The 25,203-nt window shown below is 44.4% G+C and overlaps 1 protein-coding gene across 1 annotated transcript; it reads left to right on the top strand.

Annotated features, from left to right (window-relative positions):
* The first annotated feature begins 2,042 nt into the window (after positions 1-2,042).
* Positions 2,043-11,824, top strand: ripk4 (receptor-interacting serine-threonine kinase 4). Its single transcript, XM_084449537.1, has 8 exons — positions 2,043-2,316; positions 5,605-5,896; positions 6,902-7,050; positions 7,225-7,274; positions 8,535-8,702; positions 8,915-9,021; positions 9,628-9,868; positions 10,046-11,824. The coding sequence occupies exons 1-8, from the start codon at positions 2,135-2,137 to the stop codon at positions 11,311-11,313; spliced, it is 2,457 nt and encodes an 818-aa protein (XP_084305663.1). The 5' UTR covers positions 2,043-2,134; the 3' UTR covers positions 11,314-11,824.
* Positions 11,825-25,203: the final 13,379 nt, after the last annotated feature.

The raw sequence follows: 25,203 nt of genomic DNA, 5'->3' as shown, positions 1-25,203 counted from the left end.
TGAGGAAAGCTCGTCAGAGACTGTACCACCTCAGACAACTGAGGAAATTCAGAGCGTCCCACCAGATCCGACGGAGCTTCTACTCATCCACAGTCAAGAGCATCCTGACTGGGAATATCACCACCTGGTATGGGAACAGCAGCTCTCAGGATCGCAAGGCCCTACAGAAAGTAGTACGGTCAGCTGAATGTACCTTGGGGGGGGGCACTCCCCCAACTCAAGGACATCTACACCAGAAGATGCAAGACCAAGGCAACAGGATCCTGAAAGACCCCAGCCACCCAGGAAATGGACTGTTCTCTCTGCTGCGGTCAGGGAAGAGATACCGCACTCACATGGTGAGCACGGAGAGACTCAGGAAGAGCTTCTTCCCACAAGCCATTCGGCTCCCGAATAACTCTAACACCCCCCAAGGATGTTAGCTATTATAGCTATAGCATTTACATAACTCACCAATGCCCCGCCTGCGCCTATATTTATTTATTTATTTATTTATTTATTTATTTATTTATTTATTTATTTATTTATTTGTTTGTTTGTTTGTTTGTTTGTTTGTTTGTTTGTTTATACCCATATATAGTATGTAATACAGTAATCCATCCAGACCTTTATCTATCCCATCCCAGCTTAATTTTATACTTATACAAAGGGTACTTATTGTGTAATTTGTGGTGATTTGTGAAATAAATAAAAAAAAATATGTGTAATTTGGAAACTGAGTATTAGAGTGAATCTGTAGCATAATCTTAGAGCCAGCAGCAACATTTCACTGTGACTGTACACCGTATATTACATTTGACGAATAAAAGGAATCTTGATCTTGATCTATCTCTTTTATCTAGGTCGGAGGTGTGGCAACACCCACCAGGGGAAGGTGTGTGTGTTCAGGGCGTGAGCAGTGGACCATTGAGGCTACCTCAAAGGGCTGAGCCAACATCTGCATTAAAAAAAAAAACAACTGTTGTTTAATGCAAATGGCCCTGTGTGTGGTCCGTTAGCCCTAAGCTACAAACACTTGGCACTGTCTCTGTGATGAAGGGCATAACAATGGTGAGAAGTGCCCTACCCATCACGGAGCACTCAGATCTCATCTCATTGTTATACAGCCTTCTTCATAGCTCATTTACACTAACTTGTGTCTGTCTATGCTTGTAAGTCAAAACTACAGACCTGGGCTTTGGCAAAGATTTCATCAATTATTCAAAATGTTTCACACATTTGGATATGATGACACACATATATTACTTTTGACCCTATTTTGACTCTGTAGAGGAATCATACACTGTAGCTATCTCTTTTTTACCTGATGATTTCACCATGAACATGTAAACCAAGAACATAGTCATTCTCCAGCCCCACCGTGATTCACTTCAGATTCTTTGTTGTACCCTATATCAACAGAACAAGACATCCATTTATCTAACCCTTTGGGATAGAAGAGAAACCAAGTTCTCCCCACAGACATAGTCATTGTTCTGCCAAGTGTTGTAATGTTCCATGCTGAGTCACAGACACATCTCGATGAAGGACATTGGCCAGGTATATAACCCGGCTTGAGGGTTTGGGTTAATGTGGATCCCACATAATTAATAGAGTAGTATGCTTTAGATATGAATCCTCACATTCCTAGCTAGAGCCATCTCGCATAACCATTGTTAAAGAATATTCTTCTTCTATCCTTAGGGGGCTTTTAGAGGCTTTGGTCATGTAATATTTAGAGGGACAATGGTGTAGTGTGATGTACCACATTCCACAGTTCTTGGATTCCATGGCGTTAAAAAGATTATGTTCCTTTTTCCTGGGCAGAAATAGGAGAAAGTTGAAAACTCAGGGAGGGGCTTAGAATAATCGTTCCCAGGACAGTGTGGCCAATACTGTTGCTTTAGCAACACCTCCATGGGCCTCTTTAAGCTGTGTGGCAAACCCAGGAAGTGATGTCATAACACCAAGCCTCTCCCCATTTCACCTGTACAGAAGGCGGGGCCAGACTGAGCTAAACACAGAGAAAAAAACAAGGAAGAGCTCACACGGTTAGGCAGGTGTGTGTGTATGTTTAGTGCCTGTGAATGTATTTTGAAGAAGAAAAAAGGGATTTGGGAATTTTAACGCAACTGAAGTCTTTTTAAAGACGGATATGGATATTCACGACACTTCCCATGGGAATATGGGGCTGTTGAGGACCTTTGACTCCGCAGAGTTTGGGAGCTGGGAGAAGATAGGCTCGGGCGGCTTTGGACAAGTATACAAAGTTCGGCATGTCCAGTGGAAAACATGGCTGGCTATCAAGTGCCCCCCCTGCCTCCATGTAGATGACAAGTGAGTATGACAGTTGTTTTCAATCTGTGATTTAATGGTGTGTTTGGGAATTAATAATACATTACAGTGCATCAAATGAGTAATGTTATATTAATGGTTATATTTAGGATATGTTCTGTACGTGTTTGTTCCTGTCTTGTCTGAGTGAATGAGTGGTGTAAACTGGCAGCTTATTCAATACCACCCACAGTCTCATATCCTGGCCGAATGTACGATTATGGAAAGTCATGTGAGTTGATGACAATATAGAAAGATTTGTATGTGAGCAGTTATTAACAGGTGTACTGTTATTCATGGAACAGTACACCTGTGTGACTCAAATTCCAACTCATTGTACTGACTGGCACATTAGACAGCAACAACATGAACAGCTGTCATGTAATGGATTTATATTAATTCATACAGTGTCAGAAGGTGTGTTTAAAGAAGACCCATAAAGACATGAACATAACATGAACATGTTAATAGGGCCATGATTATGCGTTCACATGTCAAAAAGGCCCAAACACCTCAATCACAAAAGCATTCTTTCCAGTAAACAGGACAATCTCCATGCGACACCAGACATTACACATGACTCTGGAATGTAGCGGCCTGCAGATACATGGATGTTTGCATTGGTTGCGTCTCTCAAATGACTGGTGTTGGATGAAAATGAGAAGTTCTTTGTATGGTTCTCAAATTTATGGGAAGTGATTAAATCATTGTTATTTTGTGACTCTGTCGACCTGTGACTCCTGTCTGTTGTACATGGTGTGTACTTGTGTGTGCGTGCGTGTGTGTGTGCACGCGTGCGTGTGTGTCCAGTGGAGTGTGGGCTACTGCACATCCATGTGAGTTGAGGAGGGAAGAGAGTGAAACATTATGCCGACATGCTCCTTCCTGTCTTACAACACCTACTTGGCCTGCCTGCTGCGTGGGTGACCCGTGTCCCCTCACACGTCTGTCACCACCAGGAGGAAACACTAGAGGCCTGCCCCCTCAGCAGGGCAAGTCCCTACCCTCTGCTCAATGGAAGTTTCCACTGGCTACGGCCGGATTACTGTATATACCACATATATTTGACTTAGATGTTTTCAACTTTGTCTTCAAACGAAGCAAAGTTGACAAAATGTTAACCTGCGGGTCTAAAGAATTCCACTGCCTTTGAATATTTTGAATGTCATATCAAGTTATGTTTCAAAAAGTTGTTGATCATGCTTCTGGGAAAACTGTATTCAGGAGACATACAATGTACAGCACTTTAACCATACCGATCCAGTGACATTTGAGAGCTTTTACAGCCTCAGGAACAATACGGATCAGGTTGATTTTAAACTTAATTTTACTCAAGGTAATGTAGCCTTAAGCATAGACAGAAGGGTTTAACTTTATAATGCTGATGGTGTCTCCAGCCACAGAAAAACACATTTTTGTAAGCCACAGGAAATATATTATTATTTTCTAATTGTGCTTTGCTTTCTTTCCTATAAACATTACATGTTGTATCCCTCTAATCAGATCTACCTCAGTGCTCCAATAAAACATTTACTAAAACAAGTAATAGATAAGCAGGAAGTACTTTAAAGGAAGTACTTTAAAGAAACTGACATCTTCTTGCATCTCGTGGCTTGTTTTAAAGCATCCTTTGAACCTGAACCAAAGATGCTATCATCCTGGAACATCTGCAAAATACAAACTAATTTGCCTTGCCCCTCCAAACACCAAACACAGCAGTGACTCAAAGCCAGCTTTGTCTGACTACACTGTGTTGCCGTCGTGTTTCACAGACAATGAGATAAGTTGCAAAACCAGTCTTGCTGGGCCCTCTGCCTTAAAAAAAGGGACATTGTTTGGTTCTGAAGGGTTGTTGAGGAGTGCTTTGGGTGAAGCAAGGATTAGTTGAGCGAGTGCCTGCCCCTCTCTGTCTCTAAACCACACAATTGCAGAGATTCTTCATGCCTATTCGATGCATTTGATAGGAAAGGCATACGGCTTCACAGAGCCTAGGTGAATGATTGCAGTCCTCCAAATATGCTGTTTCCTTAGTGCAGCATCACTGTAAGCAAGTCTTTGATTTCTTCATAAGTAAAAAGCCATACTTATATATTTATTTTTGTAGGGCATTTCTGCTTTATTTTGGATATGACAGTTGAAGTACAGACAGGGAAGGTGGGAGAGAGAGAGATGGGGGGAAGACATAACGCAAAGGGCGCGGGCCGGATTCGAGCTCGCCGCCGCGATAAGGACTAGCCTTTGCATGATAACCCCAACCCACTGAGCCACCGGGGCGCCTGTAAGAAGCCATAGTTAAGAGGCCAGCATCTGCAACATGAACAATAAATGACTCAACCAAACTGAGTTTGTGCCTTTGTAGTTCATACCCTTCCGTATGGACTCAGGATCAGAGATGATGAAGTGTTTCTGATCAAAGCTTGTTTTCCAAGCCGCCTCTCCTTGAGATCAGGCCGGCGAGGTCAGCGGTGGAACAGGCGTCTGTGTTTGAGGCTGGTAGCTCGCCTGGACTGATGGAAGGTAATTGCGCGAAGGTTGAGCAAGAGAGAACAAGGTTTCCGTTCATGCTCCACGCAGCGCCGGGCGCTTCACAGGCTCCACAAGAATGTCATTAAAACCTTATCTGCGTAGGAATGGAATCTTCTCACAAATATGCTCACCGTCTACGTTCCGGGAGTCTTGTGTGTCATAAATTAGACACGGCCGGAGGAGGAGGGTCACTGATTTACAGCACGTCCATGATTTACAGACAAGTGAATGTTAATGAGGAAGCTGCATTGCTGTCTGCTTGTTAGCCATGTGTGTGAGGAAGGGATTTGGGTCAAGACACGAGCGGCATTCCGCATGGTTTGGCTTTGTTATCAAGACACTGCCTCAGAGACCTGTGTTATACTCTATAAGAAAGAGAGGGGCCTGTTAAGTATTTGTGGATTGAGGGGTGTTGATGCTCGGGTTCATATAGGCAGCAGAACCCAATGGCCTTGTTCACGTTGTTCAGTTAGACTTAGTGTTTTTTCTGCAGCCCACATGTCTAGTAACTTATGATAAGGTCTATTTGTCTAGAGAACGTAGATACAGGTGTAAAATTTGATTGGTTGAACATAACAACAGAAGCGGAACTAGTGCCTCTATTTGAGCAACACACCGGCCCTCACCCCTTAGTCTCTTCATAACTGTTACATAACACATAATGCTACCATAGTGTAGTGCAAGCTACAGATGGTGAGGTGAGGCTTAGATTACTTGCGTGTGACTTTTCGATTCGGTCAACTAACGGCCGTGCTCTTTCTCCAGGGACCGTGCAGAGCTGCTGGAGGAGGCTAAGAAGATGGAGGTGGCGAAGTTCCGCTACATCCTGCCAGTGTATGGGATCTGCGGCGACCCCCAGGGGCTAGTGATGGAGTACATGGAGACGGGCTCTCTGGAGACCCTGCTGGCTGCCGAGCCCCTCCCCTGGGAGCTGCGCTTCCGCATCATCCACGAGGCCGCCGTGGGCATGAACTTCCTACACTGCATGAGCCCGCCCCTCCTACACCTGGACCTGAAGCCCGCCAACATCCTGCTGGACGCCCACTACCACGTGAAGGTGAGACTTCCTAAGGTCAGGGCTGTAGCTTCAGTCTGAGGTAGTACGGTCCTTTCTCATGTCTCCTCTCCTTACATGAGCTGTACTGGTTTCAGAGCACGCTGGCAGATGAACTAGGTGACGACACCACCATAGACTATTGGGATGAGCCCCGCATCATTGACTGCGCTCCCACAGTAGATGTGCATGTAGTGACACGATGAGGTCATGCTGTGTTCTGCTGAGTCATGTTGGGAAGAGCTGAGGTAGTTTAGGAGTCTGTGTATACAGTTGGTGCCAAATTATTGCAGAATGTTAAAATAAAAAAAATAAAAAACGAGACTAAACCAAGACACTCACTAATGTCTGAGTTTGGTCTAATAAGCTCACTTGCAAAAACCCAAAAGAGAAATTAAGTATATGTATGTTTAAATAAACTCTTTCTAACTACCCAAACTCTGAAGCCTTCGTGTGTTTTATGACATATCTTTTTTTTTAGATTAGCTCCAATGGAATTACAATGAATTTGTTTGTCACTCATGATCTTCAAGAAGCACACTTACTGCACATGCTAGAGGCAGAAAGACAGCTCCCAGTCTTCATGACCACCTGATCACTAAGCTCCCTCTAGTTGAGATGACAGATGGAAACAGAGACAAGTGTGGGAACCCTCGCTACCCTGACTTAATGCTTGGATGTAAACACCTTCCCTGGGCCTGTCATAACACGCTTCATACATACAGCCCCTGCTAACTGTGTGTGTGTGTGTGTGCGTGCATGGGAGTATGTGTGTGTGCGTGCGTGCGTGTGGGTGTACTTGCCCACGCATGCCTACTGTAGAGGGCATGAAAGGAAAGCACCCACAGGCTGGGACATGGCTGTCCTCTTCATGGAACCGTGTGCCCACAATAAGGGTGAAGCTCAAGTGGCTTGGAGTAGCTAGTCATGGTTGTCATAACAAAGGCTGAGAGGACACAGTGGGTTCCTGTTCTTAAAACACGTGCCGTCGTCTGTCTTCCCTCTCAGATATCCGACTTTGGTCTGGCCCGGTGGAACGGCCTATCCAGGGCCGATGACATCAGTCGGGACGGTTTCTGTGGCACCATCGCTTATCTGCCCCCTGAGAGCATCATCGAGAAGGACCGCGTGTCAGACACCAAACATGATGTCTACAGGTGGGTCTACTCACCGCCCTCTCTCTCTCTCTCTCTCTCTCTCTCTCTCTCTCTCTCTCTCTCTCTCACTATTACATGTGTTATTGTATACGAGTTATCATTTTCTGAATATGAAAACCTGTCTGGCTCATTTGTATGGGCTGCTACTAAACTGATTCTTCCTGCCTGTTCCAGCTTCTCGATCGTGATTTGGGGAATTCTCACACAAAAGAAACCATACCAAGGTGAGACATGGAGACAGAACTCATGGATTTGGGGACTAGCATGTTTTATTTTACTGTTTCTGATTTGGTGTCTGTGACTATCATGGTGTCTCCAATCACATCCTTTCACACTGTACTTTAAATTTGTCACAGTCTAGATATAAACCATTAGATATTAGCCGGCTATTTTGCATAATAGCCATTAGTCATTAGCCGTCTAATTATCCATTAGATATCTTACATGGATCACATCAGCCATGACACCACTGTTAGTCTCCTTTTACACGATCCACATTTGAACTTTGTCTCCCTGAGTATAGATTACTTGAACCTTTAGTCACAGTGCACTGTGTGTGTGTGGTGTGTGGTGCGTGTGCGTGTGTGTGTGTGAGAGTCTGAATCTGTCTGCGTGTATCTGACTGTGACTGTGTGCGTACGTGTGTGTTTACCTGGTACATTCCAGGACAGACTGGCCGGCATAGGTTTTTTTTTCCCAGGCATATCATGCACCACTGCTGCTGAAGGAATTTGGCTCATTTGAGTTGAAAGCTCTTGATCAGGGCAGTGGGATTGGCATTGGCACCTGGGTTTTGGAATTCATGAAGAACTAGTAAAGGCCCTATTTTCAGCTCCTGCCAATGTAATGCATCCTTCTCTTTCAAGCTACAAAAGAGGCCGGTTGCACCTGTGATTAGCACCACTACCTTGCTACCTCCCCTTGTTTGCTCTGAATCATTGACTAGCTGCTACCATAGCCTGATAACAGAGAGGCCCTTAGCCAGCAGGAAGTCTGGGAGATTTTCCACAACGGTTGTGGGAAACTAAAACATAAGGTACGCCCTTATCAGAGCACACAGCAGGAGGATAAACGTAATAGACTGTCAATATTGGTAGGAACTCTTCCCAAGTTTATGTTGTTGTTCGCTGAAGCACATGATCTAGTGAGGTTGTCATTAGGCTTCATCTGCATTATTTGGCGATGTAGCCAGGCTACGAGGTTGTGATATCATCATCATCATCATCATCAGGTCGTCCACAGACGGGCCCCGTCATATCATAGAAAAGGCCAAACATTCTCGTTTTCATTCAAATTCATTCCTTTTTTTTTTTGTTCGTTACATGTGTATGAAACCATATAAATCTCAGTCAGTCGGTCAGTCAGGCAGCATAGCCAGTATTGACATTACCTGGCTACTGTACTGACATTACCTGGCTACTGTACTGGTCTCAGGCAGATTCTTGTTGTGGTTTTAACCCCATGTCCTCTTGTCCCTCCCCAAGGCGACAACAACATCCTGCAGATCATGGTGAAGGTGGTGCGGGGGGGCCGTCCTGACCTCGGAGCCGTGCCTCGCTGTCGACCTGAGCTGCACGAGGCCTGCTCCGGCTTCATCGGCCTCATGCAGCGTTGCTGGGCCAACTCGCCTGACGCCAGACCCAGCTTCCAGGGTGAGTGCACACACACCACTGAGCCCACCAGGCAGCCTCGTGGACTGGTGTGAGAGTGGACACTCGTCCGAATGTAATGACAGGATCAAATCTCTGCTATAAATAGTCAGCCCGCACACGTCATCATGAAAGAGAAGGCAAAGATTCTAGTTGCTGTTACAACAGAACCCTTTGTCAACTCCTACCCTGACCCAGAGGTTTTTTCTCTCTAGATATCACTTCAGAGGCTGAGGAGCTTTGTTCTAAGCCCCAGGATGAGGTTAAAACCCAGGCGCCTGAACAAGAGAACAATCCCACCAATGGCCACATCACTGACCAGGTACACCACTGCATTCACATCATTCAGTCTCACCACCCACTCTATCTTATTCCTGTCCCTCTCTACGACACCCTTAGTTAGCGTATATATGCGTTCACTGTATTATTCTGCGTGATGTACCCTATTTTTGGTATGTTCTGAATGCCTCTCTGAGAATTTCCACGCTGGTTATTGTTTCCATAAGGCCGATCCGGAGTGAATGTTTGATCCCAACAAACAGTTTCATCAGCAGATAAGAATGCGGTCCAGTGACATTGTTTAACCAGAGATCTTTGCTCTGTCATTTCCTGGACTCTTGTACATGAGTCTGTTTGAGAGCAATGCCAAGTGTGATTGGGAAATGTGGGAGGACAGTGAACACCCAGTTCTGTCAACAAGAACAACAAGGTGTTGGGCTAGACGGAAGGACTGTCTCATGAACGGCTTGAATCCCAGGGGTGTCATATCCATGTACTGTATCTGGTTGTTGGATGATACACTACAATATACTGTTTACAGACAAGACAACATGGTTTTCATTTCCCTCTAAAACAATCTCTGCAAATTTTCTTCTGTTGAATACCGACTGCGTCCACATCGGTTTGATGTACCCTTTATCTCCGACAGGCCAAAGATCAGAAGCCAATACGACCCAAGTCGGCCATGTTGCCAGAGAAAGATTACAGCTTATCGGAGCTGTTGAGCCAGGTGGACTCTGGGATATCGCGTAGTTTTGACCGTGTGAAGGAGGACTGCTGTCCCAGCAAAGACAACACCAGCAAGAGACTGTCAGGGATCTCCTCTGTAGACTCCGCCTTCTCCTCCCAAGACTCCATCACCCTCTCTTTCGAGAAAGAGAGCACATGTGGTAAGAGAGCTTTAATAATAATTGAATTATGTTATGATTCAGAAAAGATAGCTACCATCAAATGTAACGCGCACAAACATCACTACATTTCTTTTGGTGTCGATGCGGGTGGACATTGTGCATATCTGTCGTGATTTTGATTGAGAATTGCGTGTTTTGTGTCTCCTTGCCCTGCAGACTCGGGGGAGGTGCAGAGGAGGAAGCTGTGCGAGGCCATCAGGGCCAAGGACATCGCCAAGCTGATGAAGATCCTGCAGCCGCAGGACGTGGACCTGCTTCTGGAGGGCGGCGGCGGCCTGCTCCACCACGCCGTGGCCCTGACCAACGAGGAGGCCGTCAAGTTCCTCCTCCTCAACAACGCCAACCCCAACCTGGCCAACGCCCGCGGCTCCACCCCCCTGCACCTGGCCACGGAGAAGCACCTGAAGGGCGTGGCCGAGCTGCTGCTGGGGCGCCGCGGCACCAACGTCAACAGCAAGGACGAGGACCAGTACACCGCCCTGCACTGCGCCGCCCAGAACGGTGACGAGGCCATCACGCGCCTGCTGCTGGACCGGGGGGCCGCCATCAACGAGACGGACGCCCAGGGCCGCACGCCGGCTCACGTGGCCTGCCAGCACGGCCAGGAGAACGTGGTGCGTGTGCTCCTGAGCCGAGGGGCCGACGTCCGCGTCAGGGGCCGGGACGACTGGACTGCGCTCCACCTGGCGGCCTGGCAGGGCCACCTGAGCATCGTCAAGCTGCTGGTCAAGCAGGCGGGCGCCGCCGTGGACGGCCAGACCACGGACGGGCGCACGCCACTGCACCTGGCGTGCCAGAGGGGGCAGTACCGGGCGGCGCGGATCCTAATCGAGCTGGGGGCCGACGTCCACGTGACGTCGTCGGGGCTGAACACGCCGCTGCACGTGGCGGCGGAAACGGGCCACACCAGTACGTCCCGCCTCCTGGTCAAACACGAGGCGGATATCCAGGCGCGTACCGCCCAGGGTCTTACTGCCCTCCATCTCGCCGCTCAGCAGGGCCACCTGCCCACGGTCAAGATGTTGATAGAGGAAGGGGCAGATCCCTACAGCACCAACCAGGTTCTACGTACCCCCTGCCACCTGGCGGCCGAGGGCGGGCACTGTGAGGTCGTTCGAGAGCTCCTCCGCCGCTGCCCGGACAGTGCCAGCCTATCAGACAAGCAGGGCCTCACCCCCTTGCACCTGGCAGTGAAGGGAGGCTACACGGACATCATCACCATGCTGCTGGCACAGGGAGTGGAGCTACCACAGGACTGCCGTGGCTCCATTTCCCAGAGTGCAGTGCAGCCAGTGGTGGATTTCGTCAAGCCCCTGGGGCCCAGGCGTCTCCAGAGGAGGGTTGTTATCCTCAAACTGACGGAGCGTGATGGCAGAGACTGTCCAGAGTCCACTGGCTCTCTGTGTGCCTCGGCACCCTGCTGAGGACAGCTGACACAGCAGACTTGTGGTATCCTTGGATTGTACAGAACCGTCTTTGACTTTCAAACCTTCCTCTGTTCCATTCCATTCACTATGAATGACATGGGAAACCTATCCCAAGCTAAAGAGATCAGCTGTCATTGTAAATATTTTTGATTGTTTGTTATTATGGCAGACTGTGATGTTTCATTGCCAGATGGTATGCTTCGTTGGTGCTGTGGGCTTAAAAGCCTCTGTTATCTCCCTTTCATCATGGTGGTATCTTGTTAGGGATGGAACCCTTTTATGTTAATATGTGTACACTGTATATACATCTGTGGTATGAGCATTGCACCACAGACTTATCCCTCAGGTTAGATTTTAGATTCTATGTCGTTTTTCGTTATACTTTGCATAAACTGATGCCAGTACGTCCACTTGTTATATATAGGATCATGTCATAACCTGTTGTTGGTCATTTGTATTTTCCTTTTACATTACATATTGTTGCAGATATGATTCAAAATGTCCATAAGTTATATTCTCAAATAAAACGACAGTGTCAATACTACAATGCTGTGTGTGTGTGTGTGTACGCGCGCAAGTGTGCACATGCATCAATTATAGCCTGTCAATGCCAGACAAGAGGGCATGTCTGCATCTGCTGCCTCATCTTCACCCTCATCTCAGGTGTCTCTGCACTGGACCCAACAGAGAAGGCTTGCCTTGGCAGGTAGCATGGGAACTGGCCTCGGGGGAGATCGCAGTGGTGGGTGATTTGGAGGGGGCTGACAGTATACCTGCACTTCCAGGATGTTGGATAATTTCTCAGATCAGCTGTTATCCTCAAACTGACGGAGCGTGGTACAGTAGTAAATACTGTCCAGAGTCCAATGGCACCCTGCTGAGGACAGCTGACACAGCAGACTTGTGGTATCCTTGGATTGTACAGAGCTGTCTTTGACTTTCCAACCTTCCTCTGTTCCATTCCATTCACTATGGATGACATAGGGAACGTATCCCAAGCTAAAGAGATCAGCTGTAATTGGGGGCCAAGCAGCGCAGCTGCTGCAGCACCCATTGTGTTTGTACGTTTTCTTTCTTTCTTTCTTTCTTTCTTTCTTTCTTTCTTTCTTTCTTTCTTTCTTTCTTTCTTTCTTTCTTTCTTTCTTTCTTTCTTTCTTTCTTTCTTTCTTTCTTTCTTTCTTTCTTTCTTTCTTTCTTTCTTTCTTTCTTTCTTTCTTTCTTTCTTTCTTTCTTTCTTTCTTTCTTTCTTTCTTTCTTTCTTTCTTTCTTTCTATGGTCAAAAGTTGTGAAAATTGGCACACTCATTCGGGACAGTGCCCTGACCCTCCTCACCAAGTCTCATGTCCACACTTCACCCTCTCTAGCGTCACCAACGTGTCAAAGTTGGAGGTGCATTTATGCATGCAGCTTTTCTTCAGCAAGTCAAATTTTCAAACTTCAGGTGTCCTTCAATTCCTTGGCTCAAGCCGGATTCAATGCACTCTATGACGTCATTGTGGCCATCTTCGATTCTCCGTCATTTTTAATGATGTGCAAAACCCTTAAAATGTATCTCCTCTTAGGAACTTTCACCAATCTGCACGAAACTCGGTGGATGTCATCTATACACCAATGTCTACAAAAAGATTTACAGGGATTTTTGATTATCCATTGCGTTCGCTCGTGACAGCCAATCAAAATTGGCAGAAAAGCTGCAAAACAGGAACTGGGGTCATATCTCAGTAATGTTTTAATCTATCAAAACCAGATTTGGCACACTCATCCGGGACACACCCATGACATCTGTCACCAAGCCTCATGTTGACATCTCGTGCACTCTAGCGCCACCAGCGTGTCAAAGTTGGAGCTGCGTTTATGCCAGTAACATACAAAATTATGGTAGCAATGGATTCCCTGGCTCATGCTGAGTTCAAAACACCCCATGGTTTCATTATTACTTCATTGTTTTGATTGCAGAATGCAAGCAACACTTTTTGTCTTCTGCACAATTTCACCAGTTTCAGAGTGGTGAAAGGCGCATTTTGGAAAAAGTCACACATTTTCTAAACTGCCATCAATCTTCCAATTCTCACAGCTCATACACATATTATATATCAAAATGTTCACACGACTCTTGGGATTCATAAAATCAAAAAAGCTAAGCTCTCCGATTTTATTTTTTTCACTCTGTGACAGTTCGAATGATGACTCCCCCCCTCCATTGAAAACAATGGAGCCACACTCCAAAATCATGACATGATTTTTCTAACTCGTCACCTCTCCTACACTTCTGAAGACCGAATGACATATTATACATGGAAATGTTCGCATGATTGTCTGGATTCTGAAGAAGTAAATAGTTGAGCTATGCAATGTACTTTTCGCCATGTGCCAATTTAAACTACGACACCCCCCCCCCCCCCTCTCACTCAACCGAGAGGAAGCAACCCATCCAACTGACATTAATTAAGTTCTCAGGACAGATTGGGATTCAGCTAATAGGGTTAGGGGCATAGGCGATTTTACCCTCTGAGAGTAGGGGGGGCAACATTTTGACGTGAGTAAAAAAACAGTTCTCCCATCTATTTACAAAGAATGCCAGTTGTGAACAGTATGCTAAAGAAATCCGTATGACAATTCAATATGCACAACGTTTCAAACTTCATCTAGACACCACAAGCATGTCAATATGACTTTATGACCGAGCACTAGGCCATACCCAACATCACAACATCAGACTGCAACTGCCTGCTGGTGCTAGCTTCCTCGCCGTTCTATTAATACATCCATGTGGTGAAGTTGCTAGTGGATAGCCTCTGGAGCACTTCTGCATTCGATTGCACTTCTGCATTCGATTGTATTTGCTGCGGTGTCATTTCGAGTGGTAGCTTCTTCATTAGCATTGCCAGTTTTTTTTTCTTTTCTGATGAAGAAGTGGTCAATTGTTTATATAGCTCTTTTCGCCATTGTGAGCAGGTTGGCTAGTTGTAGCTTGTTGAGCACTGAGCAGTACAGTCAGATCTCTTTTTTTTGTGTAACAGATCAAACCGGAAATAGTTGAGGTCGACGGACGAGTTGTGCCATTGGTGGATTATGATTTATTTTTTATTAAGGTAGCCTAGTTTAAGTAATAAATACACTTTTAAAATGAATGATGACCTAACACAAACTGGTACAAACCACAATTATGTATTTAATAATTGCGTTAATTAGTAAAATATGAATTTGAGCAGAGTTGGGCTGGCTAATCAGGGGGGGCACTTGCCCCCAATAGGCTCTGTGCACCAGCTCCACTACTTCCTGAAAGTCACTTGGCATCTTTATTTCCTGTCCTATATGATTGGATTAAGTGATTAATCAGGTGTGCGCTGGGTCTCCCGCACACCTGATTAATCACTTAATCCAATCATATAGGACAGGAAATAAAGATGCCAGGTGAGTTTCAGGAAGTATGTAAGCTGGTGCACAGAGCCTATACCCCCCCTATAAAATCGCCCATGATTAGGGGGTTAGCGAAGGCTAACATTCCTTGGGTCTAGGGTGATTCACCTTACAACATCCTGCGTAGCACAGTGGTTAGCATGTTGGCCTTGCAAGCAGCAGGTACAGAGATCGAATCCCGTTCAACCATATGTCTGACTTTTGAAATTCTCGGAACCATCCTTGACCCTTGTCAAACATGTTTCATGTCACCACGTCAGTCTAGCTGATTCCTTGGCTGCTTGCAGCTAAACTGCTTGGCCCCCACATCCCTGCTTGCAGGTATATTTGTACATATTTTTGATTGTTACAGTATTATGGTAGGCTGTGGTGTTTCTTTGCCAGATGGTAGGCTATGCTTCGTTGGTGCTGTGGGTTTAAAAGCCTCTTTCATCATGGTGGTATCTTGTCAGGGATGGAACACTCATGCAGATATGTGTACAAACTCTGGTATGACCATAGATTTAGATTCTATTTCCTCTACTGTTGTACTTTGCATAAACTGGTGCCAGTACACCTGCTTGTTATATATATATATATATATATATATATATATATATATATATATATATATATATATATATATAGGATCATGTCATAACCTGTTGGTGGAAATATTTTCCTTTTCCATGACATATTGTTGCAGATATGTTTTTTAAACAACCGTCAATACTACAACACTGTGTTTATACTATTGTGTGTGTGCGTACATGTGGTGTGTGTATAAACTGCCTGGCCTCTTTCAATGCCAGGCAAGAGGGCATGTCTGCATCTGCCGCCTCATCTTCACCCTCATCTCAGGTGTCTCTGCACTGGACCCAACAGAGAATGCTTGACTTGGCAGGTAGCATGGGAACTGGCCTCGGGGGAGATCGCAGGGTGGTGGGTGATTTGGAGGGGGCTGACAGTATACCTGCACTTCTAGGCTGTTGGCTAATTCTTCAGACCACTTAAACTTTTCATCACTCACTAAACCAACATGCCATTCCTGACGCCCGGAAGGCTGGGTCTTTCGAAACTTGAGTCTCCAGCCCTCAGAGCTGAGCGTTTGTGAGGCTTGTAATTGCTCTGTTTTTATAGCTCATGTTTGTGGAGTACCGCAAAACTGACTTGTGAAGTCTGTGTAATCAGAGGTTTTTCTCTATTAGCAGGGAGGACTATCACCTGTTGCCAGGTGATCCTGTAAAGCTCCAGTAGAAGATAAAAGTTATTTTGTTGCCCAACCTTACCTCCAGCCTGTCATGTCATTATATGCACACACAGACATACACCAGTGTTTGCCATGTCTCTCCTATGATGTTTTTAGCCTCTCTTACTCTGAAAATGTAATTTAATGTAATGTATTGCTTTATAAATGTTCTTAGCCGGTAGACAAACATACTCCAGGAGGGAAGGGTCAGGGAAGAATTTTTTACAGCTCACTTATCTGGCCCCTGGATGATACTGTTTTTTTTGCTTCCCTCCGGAATATGTAGGGGTGGGACGTATGCCCACCTCCCTTGTTCTCTGTAAAGGTCATTGTGTTGCCTCTGGGTATGAAATGCGCTGTACAAATAAAGCTTTGATTGATCGATTGATTGATTGATTATATGGCTTATTGGGGGCCAAGCTGCGAAGGCCTACATTGTTCTTCTACCTTTTCTTATTATTTATTCTTTATTTATTCTTCTGCCATGGGAGTCTATGTCAGCCCATAGAACAGCATGGTAAAAACTTGTGAAATTTGGCACACTCATTCAGGACAGTCCCCTGAGTCTTGTCACCATGACTCATGTCCACACCTCGAACCCTCTAGCGCCACCAACGTGTCAAAGTTGGAGGTGCGTTTGTGCATGCAACCTTTGACCTGTAAGCCCGATTTTCAAAAACGAGGGACTGTTGGATTCCTTGAGTTCAACAGTTTGACATCAGTTTCCCCCATATTGGATTTTCCGTCATTTTGGATTTTGTGAAAAACACTTAAAATGTATCTCCTTCTAGGAATTCCGACCAATGTGCACGAAACTCGGTATGCACATTCTCTAGACCAATGTCCACAAAAGTCTTATAGGGATGGCATTTAAGCCGCTAAACAGGAAGTGTGGTCATATCTCAGTAACATTTTGATGTATCCAAACCACATTTGGCATACTCATCGGAGACAGTCCCGTGACCTCTGTCACCAAGTCTATGTCGGCACCTCAAACTCTCTAGCGCCACCAACCTGTCAAAGTTGGAAGTGTGTTTATTCTGAACTGTATGCCCGATTTTCAAAACTGCGGTAGGGATTTGAATGCGGCTATGGTGTGTTTCACTTGCGAGTGGCCCAGTGTGCCACTCGCAAGTGAGGTATAAGCATATTAATTTGAATGAATTTAAGAAACATCTTCATGGATAACAGGTGAAAAATACACTGCCAAAAACATTGCTACTTCTTAATGTTGTCAATTTGTATTTTTGCCTACCTTTGCAAAGATTCATATTATGTGCAGAAAAAAATCCCAGACAAATACAATAATTTAACTGTTCTCACCCTTGTAAAACTTTGTAAGTGCTACTTTTTATTTAAACTATTATGGTAATTAAAATAATATTGAACATTACAAATCTCAACAAATGACATTTGAATGTGATCAACTCAGAAACTCCATGTGGCTGCTCTCCTCCTCAGTGCTGCTGGCCAAAGTTTGGTCAAACAGCTGGAGGTCACACAGGCAACCCAAGCTGTCCACCTGGTAGAAAAATTCCATCCCAGAATCCTGTGCTGCTGCTACTGCAGCTACAGGGCCGCAAGCCTCCTGCGAGGCCTGGCCATCCAGCAGCCGCTGCACACAGGCCTCCATGTCCTCATGGTCTAGAGAGCGGTCCATGGTAGGGTAGCAGGGAACCACACCTGCAGACGAGTTACGGGAAGGGATTTTTTTTGTAAAGAATTTACTTAGAATTGATTGAATTTGAGGAGTAAATGTACTTCAAATCACACATCACATCGACATACCTAAAACCTGGGCGGGACCTGAACCCAGCTCCTGTGGCATCTGAGTAGAGGTCTCAGGCTCTGCTGCCTGTCTGTCCTCGGGCTCAGGCTCTGCTGCCTGTCTGGCCTCAGGCTCACAGCAGAAGATCTTCATGGCCTCACCCAGGGAGGTGACCTCGTGGAAACAACAGTCCCCTGCTCCCTGCCAGTTTATCCCACTGACCTGGGTCAGAGAGGTGGGGATGGGGGTGGTGGGTCCAGCCCTCGGGCCACAGCTCTGGAGCAGAGGACCTGCAGCTTGCTCTACCAAACAGGTACTGGTACCAGCCTGATGGATGAGGCTATTGGTAGCCTGGGGCGCTGTGGTGAGGATGGGACACATCCTGGCATCCATAGGCATGTGCCTGTAGGACCTGGGGTATCCAGCCTGGTACGCCATACTGTAGGTTTCGGGCCACCACTTTGGAGGGTACTGGTCAGAGTTCAGTTTTTTGTGGGGCAGCCAGTAAGGGGCACTGTGCAGGAACTGATTGGCACATACCCTCTTGGGGGCTGACTGGGTGTAGTATCCGTGGGCCATGCCCAGGTAAGGGTAGTGCACCTGGGGGGTGCTGTGGAGCCAAGGCCCCTGGTGCTGCTGCCACATACATGGACCCTGCATCACTGTAATACCCAGCATAACAAAACAGGAGAAAAGGGATTACTACTTTTGTAGTAGGCTACTAAATATCTTGATTTCAGGTTCAGGTTTTAGGTCTGCTTATTTATTTATATTAATGATTTTAGCTTTTCTTTGAACAATTCTAAGTTCCACCTACATGATACAGTGCCTACAGTGGTTTAATAATACAGAGCCAGGCCATCAATGACCTGCCGACTGCTTTCATGCTATACAAAATACTGTATAGCTTACTGGTTAGAAAAAACTGTTAACAGTTGTGTTTATTGTGTTAATGAGCAGCCTATATTTTGTAAAACAGCTCATTTGCAAAGGAGGCCTTGACTCCCTAAGGTTGAATGAATGAATTATTGGTAACAACGTGGGGGGTCTCTCACCTGGACAAAACCCTCCTGGAAGCTGGATGTTTGTCACAGGTTGGTTTTGTACGATGTTATCCATTGTGAAGACTCCTCCAATTTATAAGGTGTTTTTTAATGGGAAAAATGAGACATGGCGCTTGTTTTCAGAGCAAATCAGAAATGGTGTTTCGATGGGATTTCTCAACATTCTGTTTGATATTGTTTCTGGAGCAACCGTGTCCTATCACTAATAGAATACAACTACCATGCCTGGGGACATTTATGACATAAGTGGATTCTAAACATTTTGAAAAATGCCAGAGGGATTTGTTTTGTTTTGACTGATATTCAAATGTCTGAACATTATATTTTTAATTGCTTCTATGGCAACAATAGAATATTATCAGTCACTTATGACAGTTGAAAAATGTTAAATGAGGATTACATAGGCTAGTTTGCATTTGAATCCGAATTCCATGGGAGGTGGGACAGTAATCAGTCAAAGTCAGTTGTTCTCAAACTTTTCAGTTTCAGAGCACCCCTATACATAATTTTTTCATCCACGGCGACCCCAAATTACATTCTTACCTTTCACTCTCGGCATCTTATATTCATGCCACTGACGTTTAGCATGACAGTATTATAGGCTCCGGCCTACTAGCCTATAACAATTTATTATTATTATTATTATTATTATTATTAGCATATTGTTATTATTATTATTATTATTATTGTGGTGATCCCGACCACCAGTCAGGAACGAGGTGGACTGTCAAGTGCACCAAGGGCTGGCACATTAGGCCCAAGAGTCAGACATGAGAGACGAGAGGCCTACGGGGGCAGATCTGGCCCAAGACCCTGGGATAGGCTGGAAAGGTGGTAATAAATATTATAAGCGGATCCCTCTAAAAAACGGATGGATGGATGAATAATGAATGGTCTACACACACATTGAACTGACAAGAGGCCCAGCTAGCTCTGGTAAAGTGATAAGAAACCTCTATGTCCCCCCCATCCAGCCCAGGTCTGGCGCTTATCAGAGGTGAAGTGTATCAAAGGATCAGTGTTAGAAAGCCTGAGACAACAACAGCCTTTAGTGTGTGAAGATGCGAATAACAGGCGTTAAAAGTAGGAGATGTAATTAATTAGTAACACTGCTTAGAGTTGAATACCATTTATTGGAAATGTAATCACTTAAAGTAGAAGTAGACATTTATAAGTCATGTATCTGTTCTTAGTCAAGATCAACTATGTAACATTGTATACGTGTGAGACAGTAATGACAATGTAACGATTGGAGAATGTATCCATGTATCAACTGTTTGAGTATATAGGTAATGCTTAAGTAGGATATTTGATAAGCTATTAATTAGACATTTATTCTGTCCTGCTGTGGGTGAGAGAGAGATAAACTGTTGAATGCAAGGATTGTTAATCTGCCAGGGAGGAAAGAAGGACTGTGTTCATCCGAAGAGACGTGACGTCAACACCCTGCCCTCCAGTTCCTCCAGAACTTCTTTCCATCAACAGAGGAATGAAGGAATTCAGACTTTTCTTTCCACCAACAGAGGCATGGAAGAAGTAATCGGCTGGAGACCTAGGAACTATTCTCTTTCATGTTTTTCTTTTGTAACCTGTATTTTTCATGCAACTGGATTATCTGTATAACTTCAACAAATTTTATATGAAGATTTTTACCCTTTCATCAGATATTTTGGCCTCGCCTTTATTGGTTTGGTGAGTATCGATATATCTTGCTTGAGTCCAGGAGAGAGTCTGGTCTGGGCCTTTCCTCCAAAGAGGGAGGCTGAAGAGGAATGAGTGTGTGTGAGTTCACACTGAGGAGTTGACCTTTGAGCTGTGAGCACGAACAGAGGTCTAAATCAAGTGGCACCGCTCTCACAGAGGAGAGCGCATTGGGAGCACACACACATTTGGGAGAAGCATTTTAAGAGAGGCTGTGACTGATTGACTCATGTGATGGTAGTTTAAGCAAGAACATATTAGATTCATGAGCCATGGATAACAATAAAACCTGGTGGTGAGTGGAGCTGGTGGTGAGGTTCTATAAGACGTGGTAGGGACTTAAGCCATCACCTTGAGGTCAATAGGTCAGGCCTACTCTTCATCAATGATCAGTAGTAGTAGTAGTAGTAGTAGTAGTAGTAGTAGTAGTAGTAGTAGTAGTAGTAGTAGTAGTGGTGGTAGTAGTAGTAGTAGTAGTAGTAGTAATAGTAGTAGTAGTAGTAGTAGTAGTAGTAGTACTAGTAATAGTAGTAGTAGTAGTAGTAGTAGTAGTAGTAGTAGTACTAGTACGGTAGTAGTAGTAATAGTAGTAGAAGTAGTAGTAGTAGTAATAGTAGTAGTAGTAGTAGTAGTAGTAGTTGTAGTAGGCTATAAGATGATAGTGACCACAACATTCAAAGTAATTCGTTTTTTTATTCAGTAAATGAGATAAAGGCTATATGTTAGCCAACTTCCCCCTGCAGTTCAGGTAGTGTGGGCACGTAGTAGTAGCCTACCACTCCAGCTACCACACTGGCATTTGTTGTAAAGCCGCAGTTTGGGTCGTTTTGCTGCTCCTGGCTGGTCAGGCATAGCCTCCGATGTTGCTGAAAGGGTGCAACGTTATCTGTTTTTCCCTGTCATCTGGCTAGCCCCCGACATCTGCTGACAGGCAACGTTAGCAAGCGCATTGGCGTTAGCTAGCCGACATCACCCCTCAACCAAAGGTATACATTTTTTGTTGAGATATGAAAACTTGAGAGAATATCTGTTTCTAATAACCAAAGGATTCCGCGGCACCCCTGGACGCACCCACTTTGAACCCTGAATCTAAGTGATGGAATGTTTTTGATCATTTTTATTACAACATAAAACTAGCCTTCAGAACAATCACTCAATTAGACTAGTACTGAACGATAATACTACTTTTAACACATCAACTTGTATCTTTTTGTGTGTGGCTGGAAACCAGCGTACCTAGTATAGCGTTTGTTGGGTTATCACTCCCTCTCTCCCTCCCTCCCTTACTTACTCCCGACAATGTTGGCCTGCATCTCTCTGTTGGCACCACAAGAGGCAGTAGTCCCAGCACACCAAAATCAAGAAGGATACCAAAATCAACCTGCTGATCTCCACTGCACAAGTAGAGTAGTGGTCAGAGCATTGGACTCCTACCCGGGAGACCGGGGACCCGGTTAGATCATGTCCCAACCCCAACCCTTATTCTAACCCCAACCCACACTAGGGACTGGAAGAAGGACACCAAAACTAACCTGCCAATCTCCACTGCACAAGTAGAGTAGTGGTCAGAGTATTGGACTCCTACCCGGGAGACCTGAGTTCAAGACCCGGTGGGGATGACTTTATGGGACTAGACCCCAAACCTCCACACGTTCATCATTTCACTCCAACCTTTTTATCCCTTACCTAAATTCCACAAGTAGAGTAGTGGTCAGAGGATTGGACTCCCACACAGGACATTCTCAGAGATTACCGTCTATGCTGAGCGAAACTCCTCTAGTCTATATGTGGCTAAACAAACGCTTTTGTTTAGGTTTTGGAACTGATGTGTCCAGGCGACAATACCTATCTTAATTTATCAGAAATTATTTCATGTCATTTCAATTCACAGCTATTTCAGTGGCATGACTAGCTTCCGTCCTACCAGTCCTGAACAGAAACAAGCCAGCCACACACATAAGCCAGGCTGGACCTGGCCAGGTTGTTACACCAGACACTAGTATGGTGGTTTCATCCTTGGGCAAATAAACATACTGTGCCTGATTGGAAACAAAGGACTTAGTGTAAGAGTTATTATCTGCACTCTGTCTTATGCCTGGTGAGCATGGTCTGTTCCTGTCTATGTCTGTGTATATAATAGGTCTCAATCTCAAAGATCAGAGGACTTCCTTTCTGGTAGACAGCTGTTAGTCACCTGGGTATTTTACAAGGAGGGCTTTTAGCTTAACTGAGTCACACATCACTGCTGGGCCGCGACCAATTGTAAACCTTCACCATGAGTCCAACCGTCCAAGTGACGCAAGTCTCCTGTATCTGTCATCATCACGCACTCTAATAATGAATAATTCAGTTTAGCGTGTTGAGTAATTGTCTACAGACAACCATGGATTTTGGACTAGGCTATTGGAGTTTGGTTGTGTAAAATCTAAAACAGTAGGAGTAACAACATATGTTGGACACTGGCTGGCAGCTCACAGAGATCACATGATCACACAAGGCTGAGGGCTGTTTTTCTCTCCTTCTTTTAACCTTACAGAACCCGTCCGACGAGATCTGAACTGGTGCCTCAGAAGATGCGAGCAAGTTGCAACATGGGGAGATTGCCTTAGGGCTGAGATGTGGGTACACTAAAGCACTGATGGATTCCTAGATTTATGGCTGGATATGAGGAGGCTAAAAGCACCTTGTTGAACTCATGGAAAGTTACTCGTTGATGAGTTCAGAGGCAGATAGGGAGTTTGTGTTCACTTTGGTGGTGTTTTTGGTATTAAAACATTTACCATGGTTATGTCAGTTACATTGGGAAAACAAATGTAATGTATCGTTCTCTTGGCATAAACAATTATCTAGATTTCTGTCTTGTCAGTCTTAATTTTACATTCATTACATTCAAGCTCTAAAATACATCGCCAAACCAAGTACTTCTGTGATGTTGAATAAAACCCTATAGAAAACATCTTCTTTGTGATTTAGCACAACCTAACTTTGTTTAACAATGGACATAATGAATGGAGGACCAAAACATATTCCTTTCACACCATCTACTGGAATGGAAAGACCTAGGTGTTGTTGGCCTACAATATAAAACCTAGACATGTACAAAGTTTTTTTTTTTAAGGAACAAAATAAAGATATATAGTTAGTTTTCATTCATTATGTTATTTATTCACTTAAAGTACATATAAACTGTAGGCTATACTCAGTTTCTGTAACTGAGATGATTCTGCAACACTATCTTCTGACCAGGAGGTGGCTCTGCTAGCCCTTTTTTCATGGTGTTCCCACTGTGTTGCGTTTCAATTAGCATGATTTCTACTGTTTAAAAAGGCAAATTAACATAAGTGCACTCATTAATATTCCTTGCGTACATTGGTCAAATATGGCCACACAAAACCTGCATTAAATAGTTGTTCACTTCGGCTAGAGCTGCATTTTGCTCCACTGTGTCTATTGCATATTGCATATTCTGTGCATTTTGTAGATTGTATAGTACTGTATATTGTATTTTATTACTTTGTTATTGTATGTTGCACTGTCCTGTCTTGGTCTTGTACTATGTTGCACTATGTCTATTGCACCAACAGACCTAGACAAATTCCTACTTGGCCAAATAAAAATCGGAATATCTGTAGGTCTACTGAAACATCCAAGGATACGGCTGAATTTGTATTCGTCCTGCAAAGCAAATCAAAAATTGGACAGTTACATATGATTGAATGAAGGGGTGAATATGTTGAGATGGATTCATTTCAGGCCTATGTTTTCTTTGCGGAGCAAAATGGCAACTGGACCATGGAAATGTCCTTAAAGGAATTCCACATATGTGACTTCATGTAAATGTAAAATGAAAGAGGTGTTGTCTCTGCTGATGACGATAACAGTTAAATATTGATTGCATGATAACATACTGTCTTCACTTTTGCTCAGTACTTTCAGTTTCCTTTCCTTTACACAATTGTTATTGTTTCCTTCTGGTTCTACACAACTGTTCCACTGTTGATGCCGTCTTGATGTACCATGTTAATCTGTAAAGGTGTCCAGTTATACAAATTTGTTTTGAAAATGATTATTAAAATATCTCAAAGGTAATATTCTTTCATAAATTTCTAAATCAATCAAATTCCTGTGATTTCAAACAGGACAAACATATGGTGAAATATTGTGTCATCAAGAGAGAATCATTAAAACAAATACAGGTCTTTGCTGTACTGCCAAATAGAAGGTGCAGAAGTCTGGTGATTGCATGGTGCTGGCATGAGATGAAAGGGTAGAGCAGCCTGATAGTCATTAGAATATTACATGTAGGCCTATCTCCCAAAATAGATTGGAATTGGATCTGGAATATGGAGCATGTGGCCATAATTCAACAAGCAATAGGAACAAGTGCTTTGTGTTGCTAATTTCAACTGAGAATTGATATCTTTGTGGACTATCAGGTAGCCAAACTAACTCATTTCCTCACACGACAGATGCTACCGTATAATTATTCACTCACAAAAGCATTTAAATGGCACCTTGAAGACTTGTTCGGAGTATGTTCTGGTATAAAGTTATAACGTTTTATTGAAATTCTCCCTTTCATGGGCTACTTCATGGTCATGGTAGCTAAACGACCACTAATGCTCGGGCTATGGGGACAGCACTCAACAGCCAGTTTCAAATAGGGTCATAACCTTGAGGGAACAAAGGCTGTAAATATTGTCATG

The sequence above is a fragment of the Borostomias antarcticus genome (genome assembly GCF_949987555.1).
Source record: "Borostomias antarcticus genome assembly, chromosome: 15".
Lineage (NCBI taxonomy): Eukaryota > Metazoa > Chordata > Actinopteri > Stomiiformes > Stomiidae > Borostomias > Borostomias antarcticus.
The sequence above is the reverse complement of the archived record's forward strand: the minus strand, read 5'-3'. Positions and strand labels throughout refer to the sequence as shown.